A 26,371-nucleotide genomic window follows, 5' to 3' on the forward strand; every position below is an offset into this window, starting at 1 on the left:
AATTATAACTTGAAGTCACTCCTAAGAACAGATATGGACAGAATATTTAAAAAGCATCCCCCGAAGAGGAAAAGTTCTTTAGGCACTTACTTTACTTGTTACATGTGGAAGTTCCATAAAAAAAGAGGTTTTAAAAACATCAAATAATTTCCAAAGGTTTCTATAGTATTTACTTTGCAATAAGAACATTCTTTCATGCCAGGTACAAAATGTCCACAAAATGATACTTAACTTTAGTATATGAACAGGTATTTGTCCACACTGGGAATAGCCAAAAAAGCTTTTAAGCCTAAAGGTCGTGTGTAATGGTCTAACATGCCCTTTATAAAGAGATATGGTGTTAATTAATCTGCACAGGGCAGGAAAGATTATCACATTAGTGAGAGAAATAAGCAGCCAAATCTGCTAAGAAGATCTGTAAATTTAATGATTAGTCATGTACACCTCTTGGTTAAACACTGTCTATTTAGAAGCCCTTGTGATAAGTAGGCCCTCAGATGGTATAAAAAGCCATTTGAGGCCTGCTGGAGCAGTATTGAAGGCACCATGGCCAAGCTCATTCTTGTTACAGGTGAGTCTATAGCTTTGCCTTGTGTGCTTTTGTTCCCTCAGGACCTCACAACCAGGAAACTGTCATTACATTATATCTCTATACTTTTCCTTTCTTTCTTCTTGCTGCAAATTTTTCTTCCCTCATACAATTTTTCTCTGGTTCTCAAAGCTCATGCCACTGGCATGGCCCTAAAAGCAAGTTTCACTGTTTTTTAATACTTGTCTTACTCTTTCCTGTCCCATCCAGTCATTCATTTTCCCTACTAATCTTGCTGCGCCATTTGCCTTAAATTGATATTATTTTTATTTCTTTGGGTCCTGGAACTAGCTCCTTTAGTGATAAAACAATAGGAATCCACACAGAGCCATGCAATTTGTCTTTGCTCTGCCTTCTGCAGGATTATTTCTTATCTATCCCTTATAGTTATGCTTAGGGGGTGATGTCATAAGTGTCTCTCTGAGATATTCTATCAAAGTGGCTGATGAAGTAGTTGTTTAGAGTCAATTCACACCTAAAACTTGCTAAATCTGTGATTTAGAAACTTTGTTATTCTTAAATCTTTTCAAAGTGACACTGAAGCCCAGTACTCTTGATAGTGATTCAAGCTTGTGGTCCCAGTACTCAAGTGGCATAGGCAGGAGGTTCTCCAGGTCAAGGCCAGACTGGGTTTTTAGAGTGAGATAACTTCTAAGAGAAAGTGCTCTGTTGAAGCCAAGCAGAAGCATTTGGAGGCTTGCATAATACCTCTTCTAGCAAAATTTCTCTGAAGATGTTTTGCAGTGAGAAATCCACAAAGTCTGTTGAAAGGGCAAAGGAGTTTTTAAGGGGAAAAACTCACTGTACAGAGCAGAACTGATACAGGTTCTGAAACACTGTTCCAGCTGCCTGGTTCAGTCATGCATACAAGTTGCACGATGGAGGGATGCCTACATGAATCTCAGGTCTTAAGGGTCATGAGGCCAGGTCTCAGGGACATGTATTTCAAGATTGTAGGCAGGTGCAGCAGTTACCTGTTGCATCTCTAGGAGAGGTGCTTCAAGGTAATAGACAGAATAGCTACCCACTACATCTCCCCCTTTTGTCAAAATAAGAAAATTCTAACTTAGTACAAAACTATACACAGTAGAAATGATTATTGTCCAAGTATTGTACAGGAGAGGGGAAAATAATAACCCAAACAAAAATAGAATTACAACCAGCAAGAATAACATCAACATAATAAAATCCAGAGATGTCCAGGACACAGGTAAATGGCATGTTAAAGAGATTATTCCAATAGCTGTCCTATCTTGAAGAATCTGAATCTATTACTTAATACATTCTAGCTAAGATATGAGAAGTTTGTAACTGTAAGTATTTAGTTTTCAATCCCATCAAAGACCTGAGAAGGAACATAATAACATCTGAGAAAATGGAAAATGCAAGCAAGCAATTTCCAAAATTCTAGTGAGAATAGAGAAAGCTGGCAATCTGAACAGTCACCTAAAGTTTCTCAGCATTTTTGGGGGATTCAATTTGGCTACAGGCCTAGAATATCTGACAGATCATTTTTACAAGCAGGAAGTTTGAAAGATCATCTTACCCTGTCTTGGCAAGGTTCAGTAGTTTCTTTTCCTTGTGTCCTGCTCATCCAGAAAGGACAGTGTTCATACTGTCAGCAGTTGAGGCAATGGTAGTTCTTTGCCCAGTACGCCATTTTGTGCCAGTAGACATCTTCCAAATGGAGTATCTTAGAAGCCCAACATTCTTTTGGGATCAGATCAGTGCTGCCAGGAGCAATTGTGTCAAATGTCAACAGAAATCTAAGTTAATAATACATTTAGATGTTATATTCTCTAGGTCTATGAAGTGTTTGAAGATTACCTTTCCACCCTACCTATATTTCTGTAAATCTGGAAAAGCTAACTAAAGGAGTATAAATATGACTAATATGGGTGACTATCAACCTGTAATTCTTATCATCCTAAATAACTTAAAGGCTTCACATTATAAAAACAGTCAGTAAATAAATATTCAGTAATGGGACAATGACCTTGAACTTTTGACAATATACAAAATATCCTAAACAGAGGTAGAAATGTATAGTGCAATATGCAATATGACAATAATATCCTTAGTATGTATCAATATACAAAATATCCTAGAGGTAGAACATACATATAGTATGACAAATATAATTTTACATTTGTATCAATATACAAAATAATGTGTATTATATGATGATTATAGTTTTGTATTTGTATCAATATACAAATTATCTTTAACAGAATTATAAAAATAGTTTGTATCAATTCAAGAATCCATATCAGTATAAATTATCTAAGGCTGATATTTTATTAAATTAGTTTATTAGTATATACAATAATCTACCTTAATATACTATACCTATCCATTTCCCTTTTTCTTCTCTTAAGGAGAATACTGAGTCTAAATTTTATTGTTCCACCCTCAACTTTATAACCATTTATTCATAACCCTGAGAAAAATGAAACTTTTGGGAGAGGGGCATCATTTTCTTAGAATTGCTTCCTGCTGTTTAGGGGGCAACAGAATCTCTGTTGGGTCCTGTAAAAAAAGCTTAGATAGGTCTCAACAGAACTAGCTGTAGTGTCTGCAACCAGTCTCAGAGTAATGTGTAAGGTTGTCTGAGAATGTGGCTAGAAGTGTAGTATGATGGACTGCCTCATTTTGTAACTGTCCTGGAGAGTTTTCAGTCCAAAGCTGATAATTGAATAATGTACAGTGGCACCATTCTGAACTGGGTAGAATTGTTGTGGTGGAGCCCAATCTTCCTTCAGGAGACTTCAGAGATTGCTATTGGAAAGACTTATTTTTCACTATGGAAGTCTTAAACATTACTAATATCAAAATGGAAAGTTTGGATTTATGCTGAATCAAGAAAAGATTCTCAAAAAGCAAGGACAAACCTGGAAAGAAATAGAATCTTGACAACAATGGTCCATAGATTATTGGTTTTCTGTTTCACGCCAGTTGGCTCTACTGATATGAGTCAGAATCTCCTAATTTTCCTTTTAGCAAAATGCTTGGGTTTAGAGGAGAGAGCCACATTCCAACTCCAAAGCCAGCTTGATTTATAATTGATTTGGGTTAAAGAGATATCAATGTTAGGCAATGAGATATTACCCTGAAGAATATATTGGTACCAATAGGTCCTTCCTTTCTGCTGTAGACATCTAGGTGTACAAGACCTTATGATTTCTTGAAGATGAGTAAATCCTGTAAAGACAAAAAACATATCTCTGCCCTGTACATTGTTGAGTTTTTCTTACAACTTGTAGAGTTGTCACATCGGTGGATGAGCAATTACTTCTCATCAAGGGGTTTCTCCTGTTCAAATCAAATTTTTATTAATTTTGTAGGTATCTATAGCTTTTACTCTCCCACAGAAACAAAAGTAAAACCCCTTCCCCAGTGTAGGATGTATACTGGTTTCCAGTCTAAGGTTAACACATCTTTGAAGTAAACCAGTTGGTTTAGCTCAGGAGTTTTTTTTCTGTTGACCAGTGTCTCTCCCCAGTTGTTGTTCTTTTCTCATCAGCTTTGAAAAAAATTCAAGATCAATAAAGCATTATGTAATCTGTTTTTAGGGGTCATTTTTACTTCTTTCTGTTTATTTAGCGTATCCTTTAAAGTTTGATTAGATCTTTCTATGACTGCTTGTCTGTGTGATTGTGTGGTATACCTGTAATACGCCTTATATTGTAATAAGCAAAAACCTGTCTCACTTTGAGACACATGATGGAGCATTGTCAGTCTTAATTTGTACAGTGTTTCCCATGATGGCCATAACTTCTAATAGGTATGTAATTATGAATCAGCCTTTTCAGAACTCATAGGAGTTGCCCATTGAAATCTTGAATAGGTGTCAATGGTATGGTGTACATATTTTAATCTTCTAAATTCTGCAAAATGAAACATATCTACTGCCAAATTTTATTCCTTTGTATACCTTTAAGATTGCTTCCTGCAAGTAATGGAGTTTGGTTATAGAAGGAACAAGTAGGACTTAAAAAAAAAATTTCCTTGGCTTGTTGCCAAGTGATGGAAAAGTTCTTCTTCAAACCTTTGCTATTTATATGGTATTTCTTATGAAATTCTGAGGCTTCTAGCACATTACTTATTAATAATGATCAATCTCATCATTACTTTGTGCTAGAAGATCTGGCAGACTTGTATGAGAACTGATGTGTAATATATATATGTATATATATATATATATACATATATATATATATATGATGTTTCCTATTTCTGATGATTTCCTATTATTGTATAAATAGTGAAGTTAATTCTGTATTATCAGGAATAAATTCAGCAGTTTCAATATGTAAAATAACTCTCACTGCATATTGAGAGTTAGTAACTGTACTGAGAGGTTCTGTGAAGTCCATTAGTACCATAAGAATGACATACAGTTCTGCCTTTTGTACAGAATTGTAAGGGCTTTGAACCACTTTACTTAAATCTCCTGATTTATATCATGTCTTTCTTGATTTATTTGCATCAATATAGTATGTGGGGACTCCAGAAATTGATTTTTGCTGTACAATGTGAGGAAGGATCAATTTACCTCTTTTTATGAATTCTCTTCTCTTGCTTTTGGTCTGACAATTGTTAATCTCTTCCAAAAAGTTACTGCAGGCTCTTTGGCAGTATTCACTATCTTTCCATAAAGAGGAAATTTTCCTCATTAGTTAAAGGTACTACAATTTCTGCTGGGTCCATTCCTGTCAACTGATGAAGGTTTAATTTTCCTTTTAGAATCAAATCAGAGATCTTTTTCACATAAGTCTTTAACTTCTTACTTGGTTTATGTGGTAGAAATATCCATTACAATATAATATCTTCCCTTTGCATTAAAATCCCTGTAGAGGAGTGTCTAGAGTGGGAGTATGACCAGAATGCAGTTCAATTCTGGCTTCACATGATCCATATGTACCTCTCATATTTTCCTTTCTACTGGAGCCAATTCCTTCTCAGCTTCAGCTGATATTTCTCTTGGATTATTTAAGTCCTTGTCCCCTTTTAGGGTATTGGATAAGTTTACTAGTCCATTTTTAGGTATTCCAATGATAGTGTGTTAGTTGGAAATTTTTAAAAATCATTAAGAGTCTGTAGTCAGTATCTTCTGAGTTGTACCTTTTGGGGTCTAATTTTTTTTGTAGATCTGTCTTATATCTTAAGTAATTAATAGTCTCTTTGTATTTTTTGGGAGCAAATTTTTTAAAAAAATATTATATCTGTGTTTTAACTCTACACATCAGCCATGGGTTCCCCCATCCTCCCCCCTCCCACCCACACCCCCACCTTCCCTGCATCCCCTCCCCTCCATTCCCATCTCCTTCAGGGACAAGACTCCCCTGGGGGTTCATTTAAACCTGGTGGATTCAGTACAGGCAGGTCCAGTCCCCTCCTTCCAGGCTGAGCAAAGTGTCCCTGTGTAAGCCCAAGGTTCTAAACAGCCAGCTCATGCACCAAAGACAGGTCCTGGTCCCACAGCCTGGGTGTCTCCCAAACAGTTCAAGCTATTCAATTGTCTCACTTATCCAGAGAGCCTGCTCCACTCCAGCTGGGGGCTCCACAGCCTTTGGTTCACAATTCATGTGCTTCCATTCATTTGGCTATTTGTCCCTGTGCCTCTCTAATCTTGGTCTCAACAATTCATGCTCCTATAGTCCCTCCTCTTTCTCTACCATTGGACTCCTGGAGCTCCACCTGGGGCCTGGCTGAGGATCTCTGCATCCACTTCCATCAGTTGCAATTTTTTAAATATATTTATTTTATTTTTTTCATAAGGATATTTGTGTTTTAATTTTACATGGGTTCCTCTATCTGATTGTGTGGTCACTGAGTGCAGTGAATTTGGAGGCAGTCAGCCCTACTTCATGGATAGTAGACTTCACACTTACAAAAAATTATGACACAGAATGTAGAAAATGTAGTGGCCATTTTGACCATCTGGTAAAGTTTAGATCAAAGAATGTTTACTGAAAAGGTGACTCCTTTACACAAGTGCAAAGTTTAACATTGGCTGTCATAGCACACAATAAGCAGGATGAATCATAAGGCTCTAGTGTTATATCTCAGAGGATTTAGGCAGCCGGTTCAGAATAAATTTGTGTTTTCTCTCACTAGGTCTGGCCCTTCTGATGAATGCTCATCTGGGTAAGTCACTAATTCCATGTTCTACAGTTGACAAAACAATTGCCTACCATAAAACTCAAATATCTGAATTTACACAAAGCAATTGTCTGATTAATTTAATTAAGTAAAAATACACCTTGGTGAAGATGGACTTTCTTTTTTTATGGGACCACTAGCTCCCCAATAATGACACTGAGACTTATTATTAATTATGAAAGCTTGGACTTTTGCTTAGGCTTGCTCACAACTGGCTCTATAACTTAAATTGACCTTTTTAAAAATTAATCTACATTCTACTATGTGGCTTTTATCTCTCTCCCATTCTGGATACCTGGCTTATTCCACATATCACCGCTGCCTCTTGCACCTAGATTCTAACCCTCTGAGTTGCTCTCTCTGCCTGGGAGTCCTGTCTTTCCTCTCCTGCCTAGGTATTTGCCATTCAACTTTTTATTAAACCAATCACAGTGACACATGTTCAGACAGTGTACAAATATCCAGCAATACCTTGATGTTACACTATTTGGAAAAATGTACCAAGAAATAAAACATATTAGAGAGGTGGATTTGTTTTGTGGGGGAGCAGAATTTCAGATCAGCTGTTACTGCTATCCTCTATAGCTTGACCATCTAAAAGCCCCCCCCCCTTTTTTTTTTTTGAGACAGGGTTTCTCTGTGTAGCTTTGCACCTTTCTTGGAACTCACTCTGTAGCCTAGGCTGCCCTTGAACTCACAGAGATCCACCTGGCTCTGCCTCTCAAGTGCTGGGATTAAAGGCATGTGCCACCACTGCCTGACTCACCTAAAAGCTTTTAAATTCTCATCCATTGAACTTCATGGGACCATTGGGCTTCAAGAACTATGAGCATTTTGTTTTAGAAAAAGCCTAAGCTTTTCCAGGCTCTCAAAATGAATCTGTAGTTTCTCTTGACTTATCTACAAGTGTGCTCACATTAGTCATCTCCACCTGGAGATCAGGCCTATGAGGTGGGGAGGGAACAGAAGTAAAGCCCAAACTTTTTCATAGTTCAGTGATATCTACACTAGACCATCATACTTATTTCTGACCACCACAGGGTCCACCTACAATCTGATATGCTACTTCACCAACTGGGCCCAGTATCGGCCAGGCCTGGGGCGTTTCACACCTGATGACATTGACCCTTGCCTGTGTAGTCACCTGATCTATGCCTTTGCTGGGATGCGGAACAATGAGATCACTACCATAGAATGGAATGACATTGAACTCTACAAAGCTTTCAACGGCCTGAAAAACAGGTAAAAGAAAGGGGTAGATATCTAACTTGGTATCTTTTGGACCAGTAGTTGCCAAACACCAGTGCTTCTGAAGATGTTACTCATAACTTTCTATAACACATTAATGATTATCTATCTATCTATCTATCTATCTATCTATCTATCTATCTATCTATCTATCATCTATCCTCTTTTACTTACATAAAATTTAATTTTGAGAATTTGTATAATGTACTTAAATCGTATCACTCCTTTCTAACCTCTGTCAGATGCTCTCCCCTTCTCTACCTATGCAATTTTAGTGTTCTCATTTTTGTTTTAAGGACACTGAGTCTAATTTGTGCTGTCCATATATCTGTGAGTGTGTGGGAATCCACTGGAATATAGTTTACCTACAGGAGTCACACCCTTAAGGAAAACTGACTCTCTGAGGTTCTCATTTGACACTAGTTCTTCAGCTAGGGATGCAACCTCATGTTCACCTTCCCTTTTCACGACAGAATTTTGTCTGGTTTGATATTTTGGATATCTTGTTTATGCTGCTGGTCCAACTGCAGTGAATTCACACGTGCAACTTCTCTGTTGTATCTGGAAAAACACTTTTATTGTACTCCACTGTCTCTGTTTCTTACAGTATTTCTACCTTCTCTTCTGTAATTATTCCCTGTTTGATTTATGGCCGGCTCCATGTGATGAAACTCATATATTACATCACTATCAGGATCAAGAACCCATGAACAGACAGGCTCTTTTTATTTCTTGTTGATACAAATGCGTGTGTTCATTGATGTTCTAAAGTAAATACAAACTGTAGAATGGTTCATGTGAAAATTAGCAAATACATTATCTTACACATATTTTAATGGTAAAGCAATTTAAATGTACTTCCAATGGTTTTCAAAATACTATACAATGCTAAGAACTGTAGATACCATATTGTAGAGATAAAGTCTTGAACTCATTCTTCCTATCTCACTAAAGGTTTGTATTTGTTGACCAAAATCTCTTTAATCCTCCCTTCCTCTACTTAAACATAGCTTCAATATGATAGTTTTTGCATCATCTTATTATATTTTATTTTGTCATGTTTAACTATCCCTTAGAAGCCTGTTCTTTTCTAATAAGAGACAGAAAGGGAGTAGATATAGAGGAGGGGAAGGGAAGGAGAGGAACTGGAAGTAATAGAGGGAGGGAAAACAATAATTAGGATATAGTACAAGAAAAAATTATTTTCAATAAAAAGAAAAAGATAAAATTCTACCATCTACTTTTATGAGTTTAAATATTTTAGAATTTTATAAGTGAGATCTTGTGTTATTTGTTATTCTATGCCTTCTTAATTTTAGTTAACATGTTGTCTTCTAGGTTTAAAATATTGTTACAAATGGCAGATTTCATTCTTTTAAAGACTGAATGATATAATTCATTGCATATAATAGCACATACTTTTAAAAGGTTCATTATTTGATGAACACTTACAATGGTTATGTACCTTGGATAACTAAGAATAATGGTACAATGAATATGGAAGTGCTATTATCTACCTGAGTCATTAGTTTTACCTATTTTGGACATAAGCTTATTCAAAAGGTTGCTATGCAGTACAATGATTCTACTTTGAACTTGTTCAGGAATCTTCATATTTGCATATAATGTGTATAGACATTTACATTTCCTAATTGTGCTCAAATGTTCTCTGTATTCCCTATATAATTTACAGTGCTGGTTATCTATTCTGTTTTTTATAAGAGATACTCTCAATACTGTTTTAGTTTGCATTTCTCTTATAAGTAATGGATTATCTATTTTTATATACCTTTGGGATATTTACATTCCTTTTGAAAATGTCTACTCAGGGTTTTGCTCCTTTTAGGATTAGGTTGTTTCCTTGCTACTGAGTTGAGTTCTTGATAGATTTGGGATAGCGTCCCTAACAAGATAAATGGTTTGCAGATATTTTCTCCTATTCTTTAAGCTGAAAATCAATTTACCTCAAGATCTAGTTAATCATTCATGGGCTTATACTCAAAGGACTCTGTATCTTACTACAGAGATACTTGCTTATCCATGGTCATTGTTGTGCTATTCATAATAGCCAGAAATGGGAAACAGCCTAGATGTTCATCAACTGATAAATAGATAATTAAAATATGACACATTTATACAATATAACATTATTAATCTGTCAAGAAATATGAAATTTGCAGCTAAGTTGATGGAGTTAGAAATCATCATCATAAGCAAGGTAACTCAGACCCAAAGGACAATCATCACATGTTTTCTCCTATATGTGGATGTTAAATTTCAAGCTTTAGATATGAGTTTCAATCTGAATAGTCACAGAGATTAGGCAGTTGGTAAGGGACTAGTTAGGAGGATCCAATCTTCCAAAGAAAGGAAATAGAACATAGTTTTATAAGGAGATAAAAGGGAAGGTACAATAGAAGGATTTACTGGGGAAGGGGTTTAGGAGCAGAATAAAGGAGGGAATATGGGGAGGGACAACTAACACTAAAGGCCTTTTGAAAATTCATATGGAAACTTACTACTATAGGATATATATATATATATATATATATATATATATATATATATATATATATACACATACATACATACATACACACACATATATATGTATATATATATGAAAAGGTTTTTTCTTTTATTGAGGACAGATTCTTTTATCGTACAATATATCTGGATTATAGTTTCCCCTCCCTCTACTTCTTCTATTCCTACCTACTTCCCTTCCCTTGAAGATCTATTCCCTTTCCATTTTTCATTAGAGAAGAAAAGGCTTCTAAGAGATAATAACTAAACATGGAAAGAATAAGATATAATAGGATAAAGGAAAAACTACCACACTGAAGTTGGACATGACAAATCAACAGAAGGAAAAGAATCCCAAGCACAGGCACAATAATCAGAGACATATTTGTTATCACAGTCAGGAGTCCCATAAAATACTAAGCTAATAGCTTAGAAGACTTGTTTCAGACTACTGTAGGTCACGTGCTTGGATTTCAATCTCTGTGAGCTCATATGTACTTGTTTAGTTGATTCAGAGGTCCATGTTCTGGTTTTCTCTATTTCCCCTGGCTCTTAGAATCTTTCTGCCTACTCTTTGGCAGGATTCTCTTAGCTCAGAGGGGACAGACTTGATGGAGACTTACCATTTAGATTCTCTGTATAATGTCTGGGTCTCTGAATCTGTTCCCATCTGTTGCCAGAAGTTTCTTTGATGACGACAGGATAAGGTGCAGGTCTATGACTATAGCATAATACTATTAGGAACCATCTTATTTATTTATTCATTTATTTTTAGATCAGCAGTGTTTTGTTTTATCCCAGTTCTCTGGGCTATCTAGTCTCTGGTTCTTGGTCACTCAAGTAGTGTCAGATATATTTTCCTTCTCATGGAGTATCCCTTAGATCAAATCAGATATTGGATGGCTACTCCCACAAGTTCTGTGCCACCATTATCTTAGCATATTCTGTAGGCAGCACAGATTGTAGGTCCAAAGTTTTGTGGCTGGGTTGGTGTCCGTGCTTGTCTTTCAGTAGCCTGCAAAGTACCTTCCCACACTAAAGTGACTAGGATATAGGGGTGAAGGCTCTATGTAGGCACCAACTCAACTTTTCTATGTTTCATGAGTTATATTGACATTGTTCTTGGCAATGGGGCTCACTCTCAGTTTTTGGAGAGAAGTCTTAACAGTATCATGGGTTATTTGGAGATTTCCATGGGATCCCCTTGGCCAACAATTCAATTGAATGTAACCCAGTCCTGCTACTGGCTGCCTTGCCTGGCTAAAAGAGGTGGCTAGTTGAGACATCATATTGCCCATTACTAAGAGTCCTTATGAAGATCACCTTCATAGATTCAAGGAAATTTCCAGTGCATTAGGTTTCTACCCAATGACCCAAATACTCCTCACAATTCCAACTGTGTAGTTGGACTTTTCTGACCCACCAGCCAGCTCCATAATCACAACACATAAACATTATTAATTGTGAAATCTCAGCTGATAGCTTAGGCTTGTTTCTAACTAGTTCTTAGAACTTAAACTAACCCATTTCTATTAATTTATGTGCTACCATGTGGCTCATGGCTTATTACAACATCTCCTATATGACCTACTTCCTCTGAATCTGGCTGGTTAATTCTTCCCTTTGTAGTCCCAGAATTCTCTCTACCTTGAAAATTCTGCCTACCTATTGGACATTTAGTTTTTTATTAAACCAATCACAAGTGACATATCTTTACACATATCTCACAACATTTCTCCCTTTTTGTCTAGATAAAAAAGAAAGAGTTTTTAACTTTGACATAGCATAATTATATACAATAAGGACAATTATCAGGTAAGAATTACATTTACAATGTCCAGTCCATTTATATTTGGCAATTTAAAAGAAAATACTCTATCATTTATTCTATCTTGGTAAGTCCAAAGTTTTATACTTAATTTACCTTCCATCATAACTAAGGATGACTCTATCTAATCTTCAACTTCATCAAAGATCTGAGAATCATCTTTGTTTACTTGAGTAAACTAAGTACATTGTAAGCAACTTCTAAAAATATAGAAGTGACAGAGACATCTGGCTACATGGACAGTTACCCAAAGTTCTTCTGCAACATTGGGGCATCCAATCTTTGGCATACAGGCCTAGAATATTTGGCAGACATTTTATGAAGCAGACATTTTGAAGGACTGCCATGCTTTTTTTTTGGCAAAGTTTGACAGTCTTTTTCCTTTGTGTCCTGCTTGTCCCGTTTGTACAGCATACTGTCAGCAGTCAAGGCAAGAGCAGTTTCTTGCCCAAATGGCTAGTTTTGCCACATTGAAAGCAAATTTCTTATGGAATTTCTTTGATGACCAGCATTTTCTCTCAAGTAAGTTGGTGCTGCCAGGAGTAGATGTGTCTCACTTTCATGAAAAGCCCTACATTAACCAGACATTTTTAATGTCATATTCTGCAGGTCTTTGAAGTGTTTAAAGACTATCTATCTATCTATCTATCTATCTATCTATCTATCTATCTAAAATATATCTGTTTGACCTTAAAAATGTATCTAACATGACTATAAGTTTGTTATAGTCAACTAATTACTAACCTACGTTTTTTATTATCCTAAATACTTTGTAATAATAACTTTCAAGGACTAGAAATTTATATTACATTGTTAAATGAACTGCATAGGTATAATATCTTAAACAAGAGTAGAAATGTAGATATGGTATGTTTTAACAAAAGTATCTTAAATTTGCATCAATATACACAAATCCATAACAATGTAAAATATTTGAGACTAGAGGTTGTTCAAAAGTAGAATGAATCTCAAATTCATTTTGATTTGCATTTCTTTGATGGCTAAAGATGTCAGATATTTTTTTGTTACTCAGCCACTTGAGATTCCTTTATTGAAAGTTCTCTGTTTAGATCTGTTCTCCATTTTCAACTGGATTATTTATGTTGTTGATACCTAGTTTTTTTGAGTTCTAAAGTATTCATATTAGTCCTCTATTAGACAGGGAGTTGGTAAAAACCTTTTTCCAATTCTGTAGGCTGGTGCTTTATTCAGTTGATGGTGTTCTTTGCCTTACAGAAGCTTTTCAGTTTCATGAGGTCTTATGTGTTAATTGTTGATCTTAATACCTGTGCTATTGGTATTCTGTTCAGAAAGTCTTCTCCTGTGCGGATGTATCCAAAGCTATTCCTCATTTTCTTTTTTTAAAATCAGGTTCAGTGTATCTGGTTTTATATTGAGGTCTTTGATCCACTTAGATTTCAGTTTTGTTCAGAGTGATTAATATGGATCTATTTGCATTCTTTTACATGTAGACATCCACTTTTACCAGCACCATTTGTTGAAGGTGCTGTCTTTTTTCCCCAATGTGTATTTCTGTTTTTTTGTTTTTTTGTTTGTTTGTTTTTTGAGACAGGATTTCTCAGTGTAGCTTTGCGCCTTTCCTGGAACTCACTTGGTAGCCCAGGCTGGCCTCAAACTCACAGACATCCGCCTGGCTCTGCCTCCTGAGTGCTGGGATTAAAGGTGTGTGCCACCACTGCCCAGTGGCTTTTTTTAAAGTAAAAAAAAAATCAGGTGTCCATAGGCATGTGGATTCATGTTGAGGTCTTCAATTTGATTCCATTGTTCAACATACCTGTTTTTATGCTAATACCATGTGATTTGGATTACTGTACCTCTGTAGTACAGCTTGAAATTATGGATGATGTTATCTTTGGAATTAACAGACATCATCCAAACACAAAATAACATGCTTTCTATTCCACACCTCATGTAATTTTCTCCATAATAGACCAGATACTCAAACACAAAACAAGACTCAACAGATATAAGAAAATTGAAACAGCACCCTGTATCCTATCATACCACCACAGAATCCAGCTAGACTGCAACATCAATAGAAACAAGGGAAGATTACAAATTCATGGAAACTGAACAACTTTCTACTGGATGAAAAATGGGTAAAGACAGAAATAAAGAATTAAGACTTTCCAGAATTCAATGAAAGCAAATATACAACATACACAAACTTACAGAGAAAAAAATAAAATCTGTGTTAAGAGGAAGTTCATGACACCAAGTGCCTACATTAAGAAACTGGAAAGATCTCATACTAGGAGTTTAACAGCACATCTGAAAGCTCTAGAACAAAAACAAGTATCACATCTAGTAGGAGTAGATGCAAAAATAATCAAACCCCAGGCTAAAATCAATGAAATAGAAACAAAGAAAACAATACAAAAAGAATCAACAAAACAAAGAGTTGGTTCTTTAAGAAAACCAACAAGGTAGACAAACCCTTATCTAAACTAACTAAAACATGGAGAGAGAACATGCAAATTAGTAAAATCATAAACCAAAAGGGGGGGCACAATAACAGATACTGAGGCAGTCCAGAAAACCATAAGGACACACTTTAAAAACTTGTACTCTATTAAATAATGGTATTTTTACAATAGTGTGACATTTGGGTTTGTGATGATTAAAGTCTGATTTCTATATTTATCTTTGTTGGGTAGGTGTTTTGTTCCTTGGTTTCTGTTTCCTCTCTGGATTTTCAGAGAGTATGATGGATGTATGTTGTCTGTTTTTATGGCTTGTTCTGCTGGTGTGTTCACAGGGAGTACCCACTTGTATTGAAACCTGGTAATTGGGATGAGTTGGGGAGGGAAAGTTGAATGAGAAGGCCTTTGTGATTTACTGAGGATCAAGTCAGAGAGGAAAGGGACAACAGCAGCTTCAGAGCTGGAGATGAGACTGGGGAATTGGATCTCAGGAGTAGGAGAGATGTGGGTCTGCCTTCAGCCTACTTGTTGCCCTGAGAGGGGTAGTCCTTGGGTTATCATGGCAAACCTACTGGAGTTGGAGCTGGGATATAGTGAAGAGTGGGAGGAGATGATCTGTGGGGTCCACAGGAGATGTAGGCAGGGGAGAGAGAAGGCTGCATCTAGTGTTCTGGTGCAGTGCTAGGGATGAAACTATAGGGTTGGTTCTGGGGGAACAGAGAGACAAGATGTCTGCAGGTAGCCTACCTGGTTTTCTGGCAGATTTGGCCAATTTGCCCTGTGGTTTAGAAGGTGTGCTTGCTTGAGTTGGCAGCTAGGATACACCAATGAGTTGTGGGAGAGAGGTTAGGAGGAGATGGTCTGTGTGGTCCTGAGGAGTTGTGAGTAATGCAGCTGGTGTTCTGGTGAAATTCTGGGATGAGACTGTGGGATTGTGTCTTGGGGAACACAGAGAATATATAAAGAATTTAAAAGGATTCTACATATAATGGTTGAGACAGTGTTCCAATTTGACATCTTATGCTACCAAATAAAACCTCAAGTGCCAGGAGTGGGTTCTATCATATTAAATCACTGACCAAAGGAGTTCGTTATCAACCCCCTCAATCCCAGGCTATTGCCAAGGCTGTTTGTTGGTTATTCTATACAACCTGATAGTAAGGCCCTGTTTCTGAAGACAGCATTCACTTATATCATCAAATATGGAGAAATTGAGCTGGTCCCAACTAGAAACTTCACCCCTACTGCCTATCATTGATGATGCTGGAAGGTACTCTGCATGCTACCAGAAGAGAAAAGTAATCATCAATATCACCCAGCTACAACCCCTGTGACATGCGTGTTGTGTCCTTTCTCTGTTTCCTTTATTCCTTTGCTATGCAGTAGCTTTAATTTTATGTAATTCTACTGTCCATTTTGCATTTGCTACTCATGTTTCCAGTCATAATACCCACCCTCTCTCAAAGAGATCACTGCTTAGCGAGTTTATCATGGAACTATCCCCATGTTTCCTGATTTTTCTCCAGTAGTTTTTAGTTTTATAATTTTGAGTCTTATATTTATCTCATCAATACACCTTAAGTTAGTTTTTTTTTAATATAAGAGAGAAAGGTTCAAATGAATTCTTCTGTTTGTCTATTAAGCTCTGACCCATGAAGGTGATGTTTCTGGTCTAGGAACCTCACTTCAAGTAGCAAAGATGTAGACAACTTTTCTTATTGCCTGCTGCAGTCAATATTAATATATTGGATCCCCTGGAGTTGGAATTAGAGGTAGTTGGATTGTGAGTCACCTGATGTGGGTGCTGGCAACTGAACTTTGGTTCTTTACAATAGCAACATGTTCTCCTAATGACGTAACAACTTCTCCAGCCATTGGTTATTTACATCAAAATTACATGTGTCCCTTGATAAAAATTTCTCTCCTCACCCTAAAGCAGCAGTTCTCAACCTGTGAGTTGTTACCTCTTGGGGGGGTTGAATGACCCTTTCACAGGGGTCCCCCGAGACCATCAGAAATATCAGCTATTTTCACTGTAATTTATAATAACAAAATTACAGCTCTGAAGTAGCAACAAAATAATTTTATGGTTGGGGATCACTACAACATGAGGAACTGTATTAAAGGGTCATAGCACTGCCCTAAAGTAATATTATCAGAATCTTAGGGGAAATGAAAATAAAGCTAGAATTTTCTTTTTCTTTTTTCTTTGTGGTTTTTCTAGACAGGGTTTCTCTGTGTAGCTTTCAGCCTTTCCTGGATCTCGCTCTGTAGACCAGGCTTGGCCTCGAACTCACAGAGATCCACCTGCCTCTGCCTCCTGAGTGTGCCACCACCTCCCGGCAAGCTAGAATTTTCATGTCCTCTCATAACCTTTGTGCTTAATTCTTATGGAAACAGACATTTCATAACCACAATTGCCAGGTATGTGTGTAATGGCAATCCAATTAATTTATATTAATTATTTTAGAAGGCAATGAAGTAATTACACTTTAGCAACATTCAACACTTTATCTGAAGAAATGGCAATGAGGTAATTAAGTTGTATGCAGCACAAATCTTGCTAGTACAAGTCAATACAGCCAAACCGATGTATAATTCTGATTTCTCTGAGTGGCCCTGACTTAATTTATGATGATAATATAAAGTACTTTTGTAAAGAAAGTTTCAGTAGTGGAAGACAATAACTCATATAGCTCTACAGTAGATAGTATGACATCAACCCTGCTCTGAATAATTTGAGCAGGCCCAATGCTATAAACAGCAATGCTATTTTAAATGGAAGAGCCCATGGATTTTAAATTTTCTGTATATCTTTTGTTTTAAAGGAACAGTGAGTTGAAAACCCTCTTGGCCATTGGAGGCTGGAACTTTGGAACTGCACCGTAAGTTCTCTTTAGAAAGCCAAATGCTCCATAAAAGCAATGTAGCCAAGCATGATCCTTATACTTTTAGACTTCAAAATTCCAGATGGATATTAAGGATGCCTATGAAATAAATATCTGACTTAATAAATTATCATGGAAGATAATTAATATCAATTAGAAAATTTTAGGATTATTGTGGCTTTCACAGGGCTAAATTTGGATGGATATTTTAGGATGCCATCCTCTGAGCTTTAGTTGCTTGCTTTGAAAAAAGCCTCTTCATAAAGTATATGGAAGGCACAAGGTCTGATAAAGGCTTTGTATATTTTTTGTCTGTCTTCCTAAGAAAGGAAAAGGAGACTATGTATGCCAACAAGACTTACCTGAGTACACATAAACTGGGGGCATATTTGAAGACACAATATTGTCTACGAACTAAGTTTGTATGGCATTCGAAACAACAAGGGCAATTTGGAATAAACATCTGATTTGCAAGTGGGGAAGAGTAATAAGATAAAGCGAATGCTAAGATACTGTGGGTAGCAAGAGTAGTGATTGCAAAGAGAGACCAGAAAAACCCTGAAACATGCTTTAATCCTCACTCAGGTCCTGAGCAAGGACTGTGAGGAAGAAATGGAACTGCAAACTGTTTATTCCAGTGTAGAAAGAACACCAAGACCTTACTCTGCCTTACTTTGGTTTCCCTCAGTTTCACTGCCATGGTCTCCACTTCTCAGAACCGCCAGACCTTCATCACTTCAGTAATCAAATTCCTGCGCCAGTATGGGTTTGATGGATTGGACCTGGACTGGGAATACCCAGGCTCTCGTGGGAGCCCTCCTCAGGACAAGCATCTCTTCACTGTCCTGGTGAAGGTAAGGAAAGCGGGAAGAGGTGCTATCCCTATCAGATTCAAAGCCTGTTTTTCCCAAAGACAACAGGGTGCTTGTACACACCAAACATGACTTTAGAATTATGGAATCTTAGCATGGTAAAGGTTCTTAGATACCATGCATTCCTTGAACAAGCTATACATTGGACATTGCTCTATATGCTGTTTTCAGAACCACAGTTCATTTCATCTTGACATTCATTCTATGATCTAGGTTCATTGAGCATTATGGTCTTCATTTTACAGATAAATAACTAAGGTACTAAAAACATGTAAGTAATTCGGACATAACACAGGTAATAAGTCTCATAAATACCAGTGTATCTGATACTGAGTCATTGCACAAAACTGTCTGTTGTTATTGAGTAATCTACGCTCTGTGCCAGTTATTTGGTGAAAGTCAAAACCAAAACTAAGGCAGAATCTGGGCTTTCAAGAACACACATCCGAGGAATGAAGCATGAGCAACAGCTCTAGCACATTTTGATAAGTGCTGTGATACAGGTCTACAGAATCCAAAATCAAATGAGCAGTTACCTAATTCTGCTCTTGGGCAAAGTCACAAGGAGCTTTCTAGGTAAAATGGTGCTGGATCTCACTGAGAGAACTTGCTGTTATCTAACTCAGTGAGGATGGAGATGACACAAAGAAGACAGATTTGTGTGTGCAAATGAGGAATGAATTTTAAGCCAATGAGAACAAATAGGTGGCAAGAATCAGATCATGCAGAGACTTTTATATTAAGTTAAATAATTTTTTTTTTTTGGTTTCTTGAGACAGGTTTTCTCTGTGTAGCTTTGCGCCTTTCCTGGAACTCGCTTTGTAGATCAGGCTGGCCTTGAACTCACAGAGATCCGCCTGCCTCTGCCTCCTGAGTGCTGGGATTAAAGGTGTGCATCACCAACTTACCTAAGGACCATGGAGATCTTTCAAAGATTTCATGAACCGATAAATATGACCAACCTTGTATATTTTGGAATGGTTATTTTTGGATTAACTATGAATCATGAATTAGGAGTGCAGAAGCAGGATACAGTAGGAAGTCAATGAAGTAATTTAAGCAAGAGGCGAACAAGGTCCCAATAGTGGCCCTAACACTGGTGGAAGAAGAGAATATATACAGATCCATAAAGAGAACAAGTATCAGTAGGGATTGTGTTTGAAGTAGAAAGGATTCCCAGTTTTCTGATTTTGAAGACTAATTTCATTGTAGTGCAGCTGATATAGATAGGAAGAATAATAAGAGGTCTGTTTGTTAGCTTTGAATATGAGTGTGACATATCTGGAATAACTGCAAGGAATTGAGTGAATACCAACCTGGAGGACATAGCAAAGAACACCACTGAACTCATCAGCAACAGTATATGATTGCCAAGGAAAAATAAACGCAATGATAAAAGCAACAGCTACGATGTTTGTCAAGTTGGGGAAGGAATTGGCAGTGGATAAATTGAACATTTATACTACAACATTAAGAAAACATGTTTATTGAGTATATTGGAAGGGGAAACATTGATTAGAGCTCCACATACAGTATAACAAAGTGGGCTGCATGTTGGAATTGTCTCTGATTTGGAGAAGTATTTGTTGTACAAGGGTAAATATCTTAGCATGCAGCTTCTGGGTGTTTAGTTTCTACAATGTGAATGTGTGAAGTCCAGACTATGAACCTGCTAAACATGTCATTTCCTGTTATATATATATATATATATATATATATATATATATATATATATATATTCTCTTCCAGGCAAATCAAGCCTGTAAAATTGAGGGACAAAAAAGTTAAGGTAGTCCTGGTTGATCACAGTTTTGTAGTAGGCAGAGATTTTGTTTGTAGGTCTAGGGTAAGACAATATTGTGGTTTTATTTGGCACTTCCAGTTAAGAGTTTGGCTGGAGGCAAGGGTTTTCTTTTTAAAATTTCTGGACCAAGTTTGTGAAAATATCCTGTCCATTTTCTGACCTTTCAGTGACCTCACTACAACATGGGTTTCAGACTTTCTTCTAAGGTAGATTATTTTCTACATCAATTCATATATCAGGTGATTTGGAACAATCCGTTTCTACACTATGAATATGTATTACTCCCATTTGCTAATAAAATGCTGGTTGTCTGCCAGGCATTGGTGGTGCATGCTTTTAATCCCAGCACTCAGGAGGCAGAGCCAGGCCAATCTCTGTGAGTTCAAGGCCAGCATGGGTTACCAAGTGAGTTCCAGGAAAGGCAAAAAGCTACACAGAGAAACCCTGTCTTGAAAAACAAACAAAAAGCTGGTTGTCTGATAGCTGGGCAGGAAGTGATAAAGCATGAGAGCCAGACTCAGAATTCTCAGAAGAGGAAGGGCAGAGTCAGAGTCAGAGTCACTGGAGAGAAGCAAGATGATAATGTTGTACTGAGAAAATGTACCAAGCCATATGGCTAAACATAGATAAGAATTATTCATTGATTTAATTATAAGAGTTAGCTAGTAACAATCCTGAGTTATCAGCTGAGTAATAACATTAAGCTTCTGTGTCTGTTATTTGGGAGCAAGTGGTCGGAACAGGAAGATGTCCATTTACAATCAGGTTATCACCTGGCTTCAGAATAACTTCAATATTTGGCTAGTGAGATACCTCAGCAGGTAAAGTATTTTCTCCAAAGCATGAGAACCTAGGTTCAAATTTCCAGAGCCCACATAAAGGCCAGATACAGTAATGCACATTTGCAATCCCAGGGCTCCTATAGAGATGGGAAGAAGAGACAGGAGCATCCCTGGAAGCACATGGACCAGCTAGTTTGGCATACACAGTAGCAAAGAGCAAAAGGGATAGTGCCTCAAAGAAAGTGGAAGGTGAGGACTGGTATCTGAGGTCATCACATGTGCTTGCACTCACACACACGAGCATGAACATTTTATGTGTGTGTATGTATAGGTTGTATATATGTTTTGGGTACACATGCATGTGAAGTGTCATTTCTCAGACACTGTCCACCTTGATTTTTGAGTCAGTTTCTCAGTAGCCTAAAAATTATGGAGTAGTACAGGCCACCTGGCCAGTGAGCCCTGGGGATCTGCCTGTCTTAGTTTCCTCAGCACCAAGGTTAACAAAAATATGCCACTTTGTTTTGTGTAAGCATTTTGTTTGTTTGTTTTTTAAGACAGGCTTTCTCTGTGTAGTTTTGGCGCTTGTCCTGAATCTTGCTCTGTAGACCAGGCTGGCCTTGAACTTTCAGAGATCCACTTGGCTCTGCTTCCCGAGTGCTGGGATTAAAGGCATGCACTACCACCACCCAGCTGCTTAAGCATTTTTCATGTGGATTCTATGAGAATTGAACTATTAAACTCAGGTCTTTCTGCCTGCATGGGAAGCACTTTAACCATTGAGACATCTCCACAGACTTCACTTTCGTTTATGTTGAATAGCTCCAAAGTTCATGAATAGCATCCCTACTCTTAGTTGAAGCATGACTTTTATAAGTTATAATGTCTAATCATTGGCAGCAGTTCTGCTCAGTAAAGTGACAGAGACACACAGACGCAACAGTATCTGAGTTGAACATTTGAAGATAGACATGACAATTTGCTTATAATTCTTCTTCTAGTTAAATATCTTAGTTTTTTCCAACCACAATTCACACAGCAATGCTCAGAGGTGTCCCTAGAACACCCTTTGGTGACCCAAATAATGCCATTATCAGAGCTCAACTCAGTACTCCAAATAAATGAGAGTCACATGGAAAAAAAGTGAATTAACATCTGGTACTGAATTGGACCTGTCACCCAGCCACGACCACCTTCCCCACTTGGTAATTCATCAATATATTGAATGATATGTCGGTGTCATAAGGTGTATGGAAGCAACTTTCTATACCACTGAAAGCTAGGCAAAGGGGATCACAGAGAGTGTAGTGTCAACATGGTGTGATACAAGTGAGCCCTGACTGGTCATCTTGGACCTTGTATCTGGTCATAACCCAGACATTAACTTTCTGTGGGACTCCAGTGAAAATTTCCAACTCCCATGCATATTGCATAGCTATAATTTAAAAAAATAATATCATCTATACTACTCACTTAATTAAGATATTGATAGACTGAAGTCAGACAAAATAGTTGAAAGTACTTTGGAGAAGAAAGACATTGTGCAAGCATGCATTTATTTTATATACCTATTTGAAATTCACTTCAAACATGCTTGCCTCCTTCTACAGGAACTTCGTGAAGCTTTTGAGCAGGAGGCTACTGAGACCAACAAGCCCAGGTTGATGGTTACTGCGGCTGTAGCTGCTGGCATTTCCAACATCGAGGCTGGCTATGAGATCCCTGAACTTTCCCAGTAAGTGATGCACTTACCCTGAACTTCTGTGGAACCATTTAAGCACTGTGCTTATTCTAGAGATGTCTTGTGCTCTAAGACCTTGTTTGTGCACTTGCTTTGGAAAAGGTCTGCATAGATGTGAGAAACAGTTATCAGAGATGATTTTAAATCTTACTACCTATCAGGTACCTAGATTTCATCCATGTCATGACATATGACCTCCATGGCTCCTGGGATGGCTACACAGGAGAGAACAGTCCCCTCTACAGTTACCCTAGTGAGACTGGCAGTAATTCCTACCTTAATGTGGTAAGACCCTACAGGAATGCGGACTGGGGGTGAGGTAACTCATATGGAAGTTAAGGCCTCAAATTTACATAAGTTCAGCAGCTGTTCAATTTTGATAAAGATTTTCTTATGTTACTGGCCATATCTTGTTAACTATAATTTCGTCAAAATTTTTTAAAAAGAAGTATCAAGAAATACATCTGTTGGTTATGAACATCATATAATTTGCCTGCTAAAACAGGGAGATAATGTAATTAAACACTCACCATTGGGTCCTGTGCCTAACCTGCTGCCATTACAGGATTATGTCATGAATTATTGGAAGAAAAATGGAGCCCCAGCTGAGAAGCTCATTGTTGGATTCCCAGAATATGGACACACTTACATCCTGAGCAACCCCTCCAATACTGGAATTGGTGCTCCTACTTCTGGTGCTGGCCCTGCTGGGCCCTATACCAGGCAGGCTGGGTTCTGGGCCTACTATGAGGTCAGTAGGTTGGCTATATAGTGCTTTGTAAATTTCACACCTAATGTTGTACATAGTCTTCAGTTTAGGATCTCCTGGATCTGAATGTTTATTTTGCCTAGTACCTACCTGGAATAAGCACTTCACTCCTGGTGCTTTAAGTGTTTGGATAACATACTTCTATATTTAATCCAAATAATATTCTTTCAAGCAAAAGATCATACTATTACGAACATTTATGTTAGCACAGAAAGAAATAAAATAAATGTGTTTCTCATTCTACTATGGAATTCAAATTTCTAGTGCTTAAATATGGATAAAATGTAAGAATTTGACAAATAACTCAATTTGAGAATGTAGCTCAGTGGTAAAGCATTTACCTAGAAGGGACAGAGCCCTGGATTTATCTCTAGTACCATAGGACAAAACAAAGTAGGGTCATGCTGTACAATGATTTTTCATGAAAAATTTCCCAGGTTTGGTTGTTCATTCCTTTATTTTGAACATTCAGGAAGCTGATGCAGGATGATTTTAAGTTCAAAGCTATAAATATATAAAATATTAAAAAAGAAAGACTAGAGGTGTGATGTAGTTTAGCAATATAGCATGTACTGAGAATGGAAAAGTCCTGGGTCCTATCTCCACCACTGCAAATATGAAAACAACTCAATTTTCTTTATTACAAAGAAAACTGAACTACAAAATTGGGGAAACCCCAAGTTAGGATATGAAAGGAAACAAATCAATGTTTTCTCTCTTTTATGGGATGACTATTTAAAGGGTTTAAATCTCTTAATGTTTAAAGATTTGCACCTTCCTGAGAAATGGAGCTACCGAGGTTTGGGATGCCCCTCAGGAAGTGCCCTATGCCTATAAGGCCAACGAGTGGGTTGGCTATGACAATGTCAAGAGCTTCAGTGTCAAGGTAAGATGAGCTCCTTGGATTTGTTAACATCACAGCGCCAAGGCTGAGGAAATCAAATTAACCTTATACCTTCTGTCTTTAAATAGGCTCAATGGCTTAAGCAGAACAATTTTGGAGGAGCCATGATCTGGGCCATTGACCTTGATGACTTCACTGGCTCTTTCTGTGGCCAGGGCAAATTCCCTCTGACTTCTACTCTGAATAAAGCCCTTGGTGTGTCCACTGGAAGTAAGTGACAGCATAAGTATGCAGAGTGTGTGTTAATAATGTCTCTTTATCAATTTAAAGGCAGTCTTGACATGCTCACCCACATTGCATGGGGGACACTCTTTCCATTCCATTCCATTGTACTTGCCCAGGTGAAAGACAGCTACCAACCTTCCCTAAATCTCAATTTCTAAGGAATTATGGGAAATCAGGTTTAACTTTGGAGTGTGTGGGATCCAGATTTTCTAGGACTTCAAGGTTTGTAAGAGTCTGCAGAAATTGTGTTTAACTTTAGCATACAAATCTGTGTGTTTGCTTGTGTGTATGTGTCTTATTCAATGTCTTGCTTAGGCTCCTGGGGAGAATTAACAGGAAGCCATGCCAGTGCTCTTATATATCCATCACTCAGGGGATGTCTCAACTTCCCTAACTATTTCCAGATTTTTCTCTCAGAGGTATTTATACTCTGATCTTAAATATATCATTTTATGCAAATTAGGTCTTTCTTTAATGCCTTAGATGACAAAAGAGAGAAAAGTGGAAAGCTGGGCTAGATTGACACTTTTTATTAATTCCTGATATGTAATTGTCTTTGAGTCTCTTAAGCTGTGAGACTGCAACTAATTGCATCCCCTCCTGGCAATGATGTGCCTAGTTTTCTTTACTTCTGGGTGAAGTTCACTGCCACAGCAAGCCCACCACTCTACTTTCTCTATTTGTACATTTCAGGTTGCTCAGCCCCTGATCTGCCTACTGATCAAGTGACTTCTCCTCCAGGAACTGGAAGTGGAAGTGGAAGTGGAAGTGGAAGTGGAAGCGGAAGTGGGAGTGGGGGTGGAAGCTCTGAAGGCAGTGGATTCTGTGCTGGCAAAGCCGATGGCCTATACCCTGTGGCCGATGACAAAAATGCCTTCTGGCACTGCCAAAATGGAGTCACATACCAGCAGCACTGTCAGGCAGGCCTTGTCTTTGATACCAGCTGTAGCTGCTGCAACTGGCCATGAACCTGACTGTGTCATTCTTCTCTAAACTTCTGTACTCTCCTTTACTTCTTGTCAAAGACATCTTGCTTCCATCTAAAGTTATGTAATAAAATTGGTAGCTAAAATATGGGAGTCCTTGATTTTTCATGATTTGATGGAAAACTTTTCTCCATTAAGAAATATCAGCTATAAATGGGCTGAAGAGAGGGGGCATGGATGAAGGGAGGGAGGGAGGGAGAGAGGAAGGGAGGGAGGGAGAGAGAGAGAGAGAGAGAGAGAGAGAGAGAGAGAGAGAGAGAGAGAGAGAGAGAGAGAGAGAGAGAGGAGTGTGATGACATGGTGGAGCCAAGAACCCTACATTTTCCTACCTGCCCATGTCCATCTGCATGATGGATTAGGCTCTGGAAAATATTTGATGTTTGCTGAGACTCTGGAGAATATGCAATGCTGCTTGCATGGCTGAGGAATGAAATTTAAGACTTTCTCTCACTCTTGCTGGGGATCTGGTGCTGTCCTAGCACCCCCGAAATTGGAAGCAGTGGCTAGATATGTGCCATGGACTCCTCTTGGAGTGCCTGCTTAGCAAAGAGGCTTACAGTGTCTTTATCAAGAGTGTCAGACTGACTCCTAGTGACTTAG

The 26,371-nt window shown here is 37.8% G+C and overlaps 1 protein-coding gene across 1 annotated transcript; it reads left to right on the plus strand.

Annotated features, from left to right (window-relative positions):
• The first annotated feature begins 546 nt into the window (after positions 1 to 546).
• LOC118585878 (acidic mammalian chitinase) lies at positions 547 to 25,753 on the plus strand. The gene is made up of 11 exons (XM_036190848.1): positions 547 to 571; positions 6,710 to 6,739; positions 7,795 to 7,996; positions 17,629 to 17,685; positions 18,377 to 18,542; positions 22,757 to 22,881; positions 23,049 to 23,172; positions 23,453 to 23,638; positions 24,423 to 24,542; positions 24,629 to 24,770; positions 25,479 to 25,753. Exons 1-11 carry the CDS (start codon positions 547 to 549, stop codon positions 25,751 to 25,753), a joined length of 1,452 nt encoding a protein of 483 aa, XP_036046741.1.
• Positions 25,754 to 26,371: the final 618 nt, after the last annotated feature.

Source organism: Onychomys torridus, chromosome 6, assembly GCF_903995425.1.
Source record: "Onychomys torridus chromosome 6, mOncTor1.1, whole genome shotgun sequence".
Lineage (NCBI taxonomy): Eukaryota > Metazoa > Chordata > Mammalia > Rodentia > Cricetidae > Onychomys > Onychomys torridus.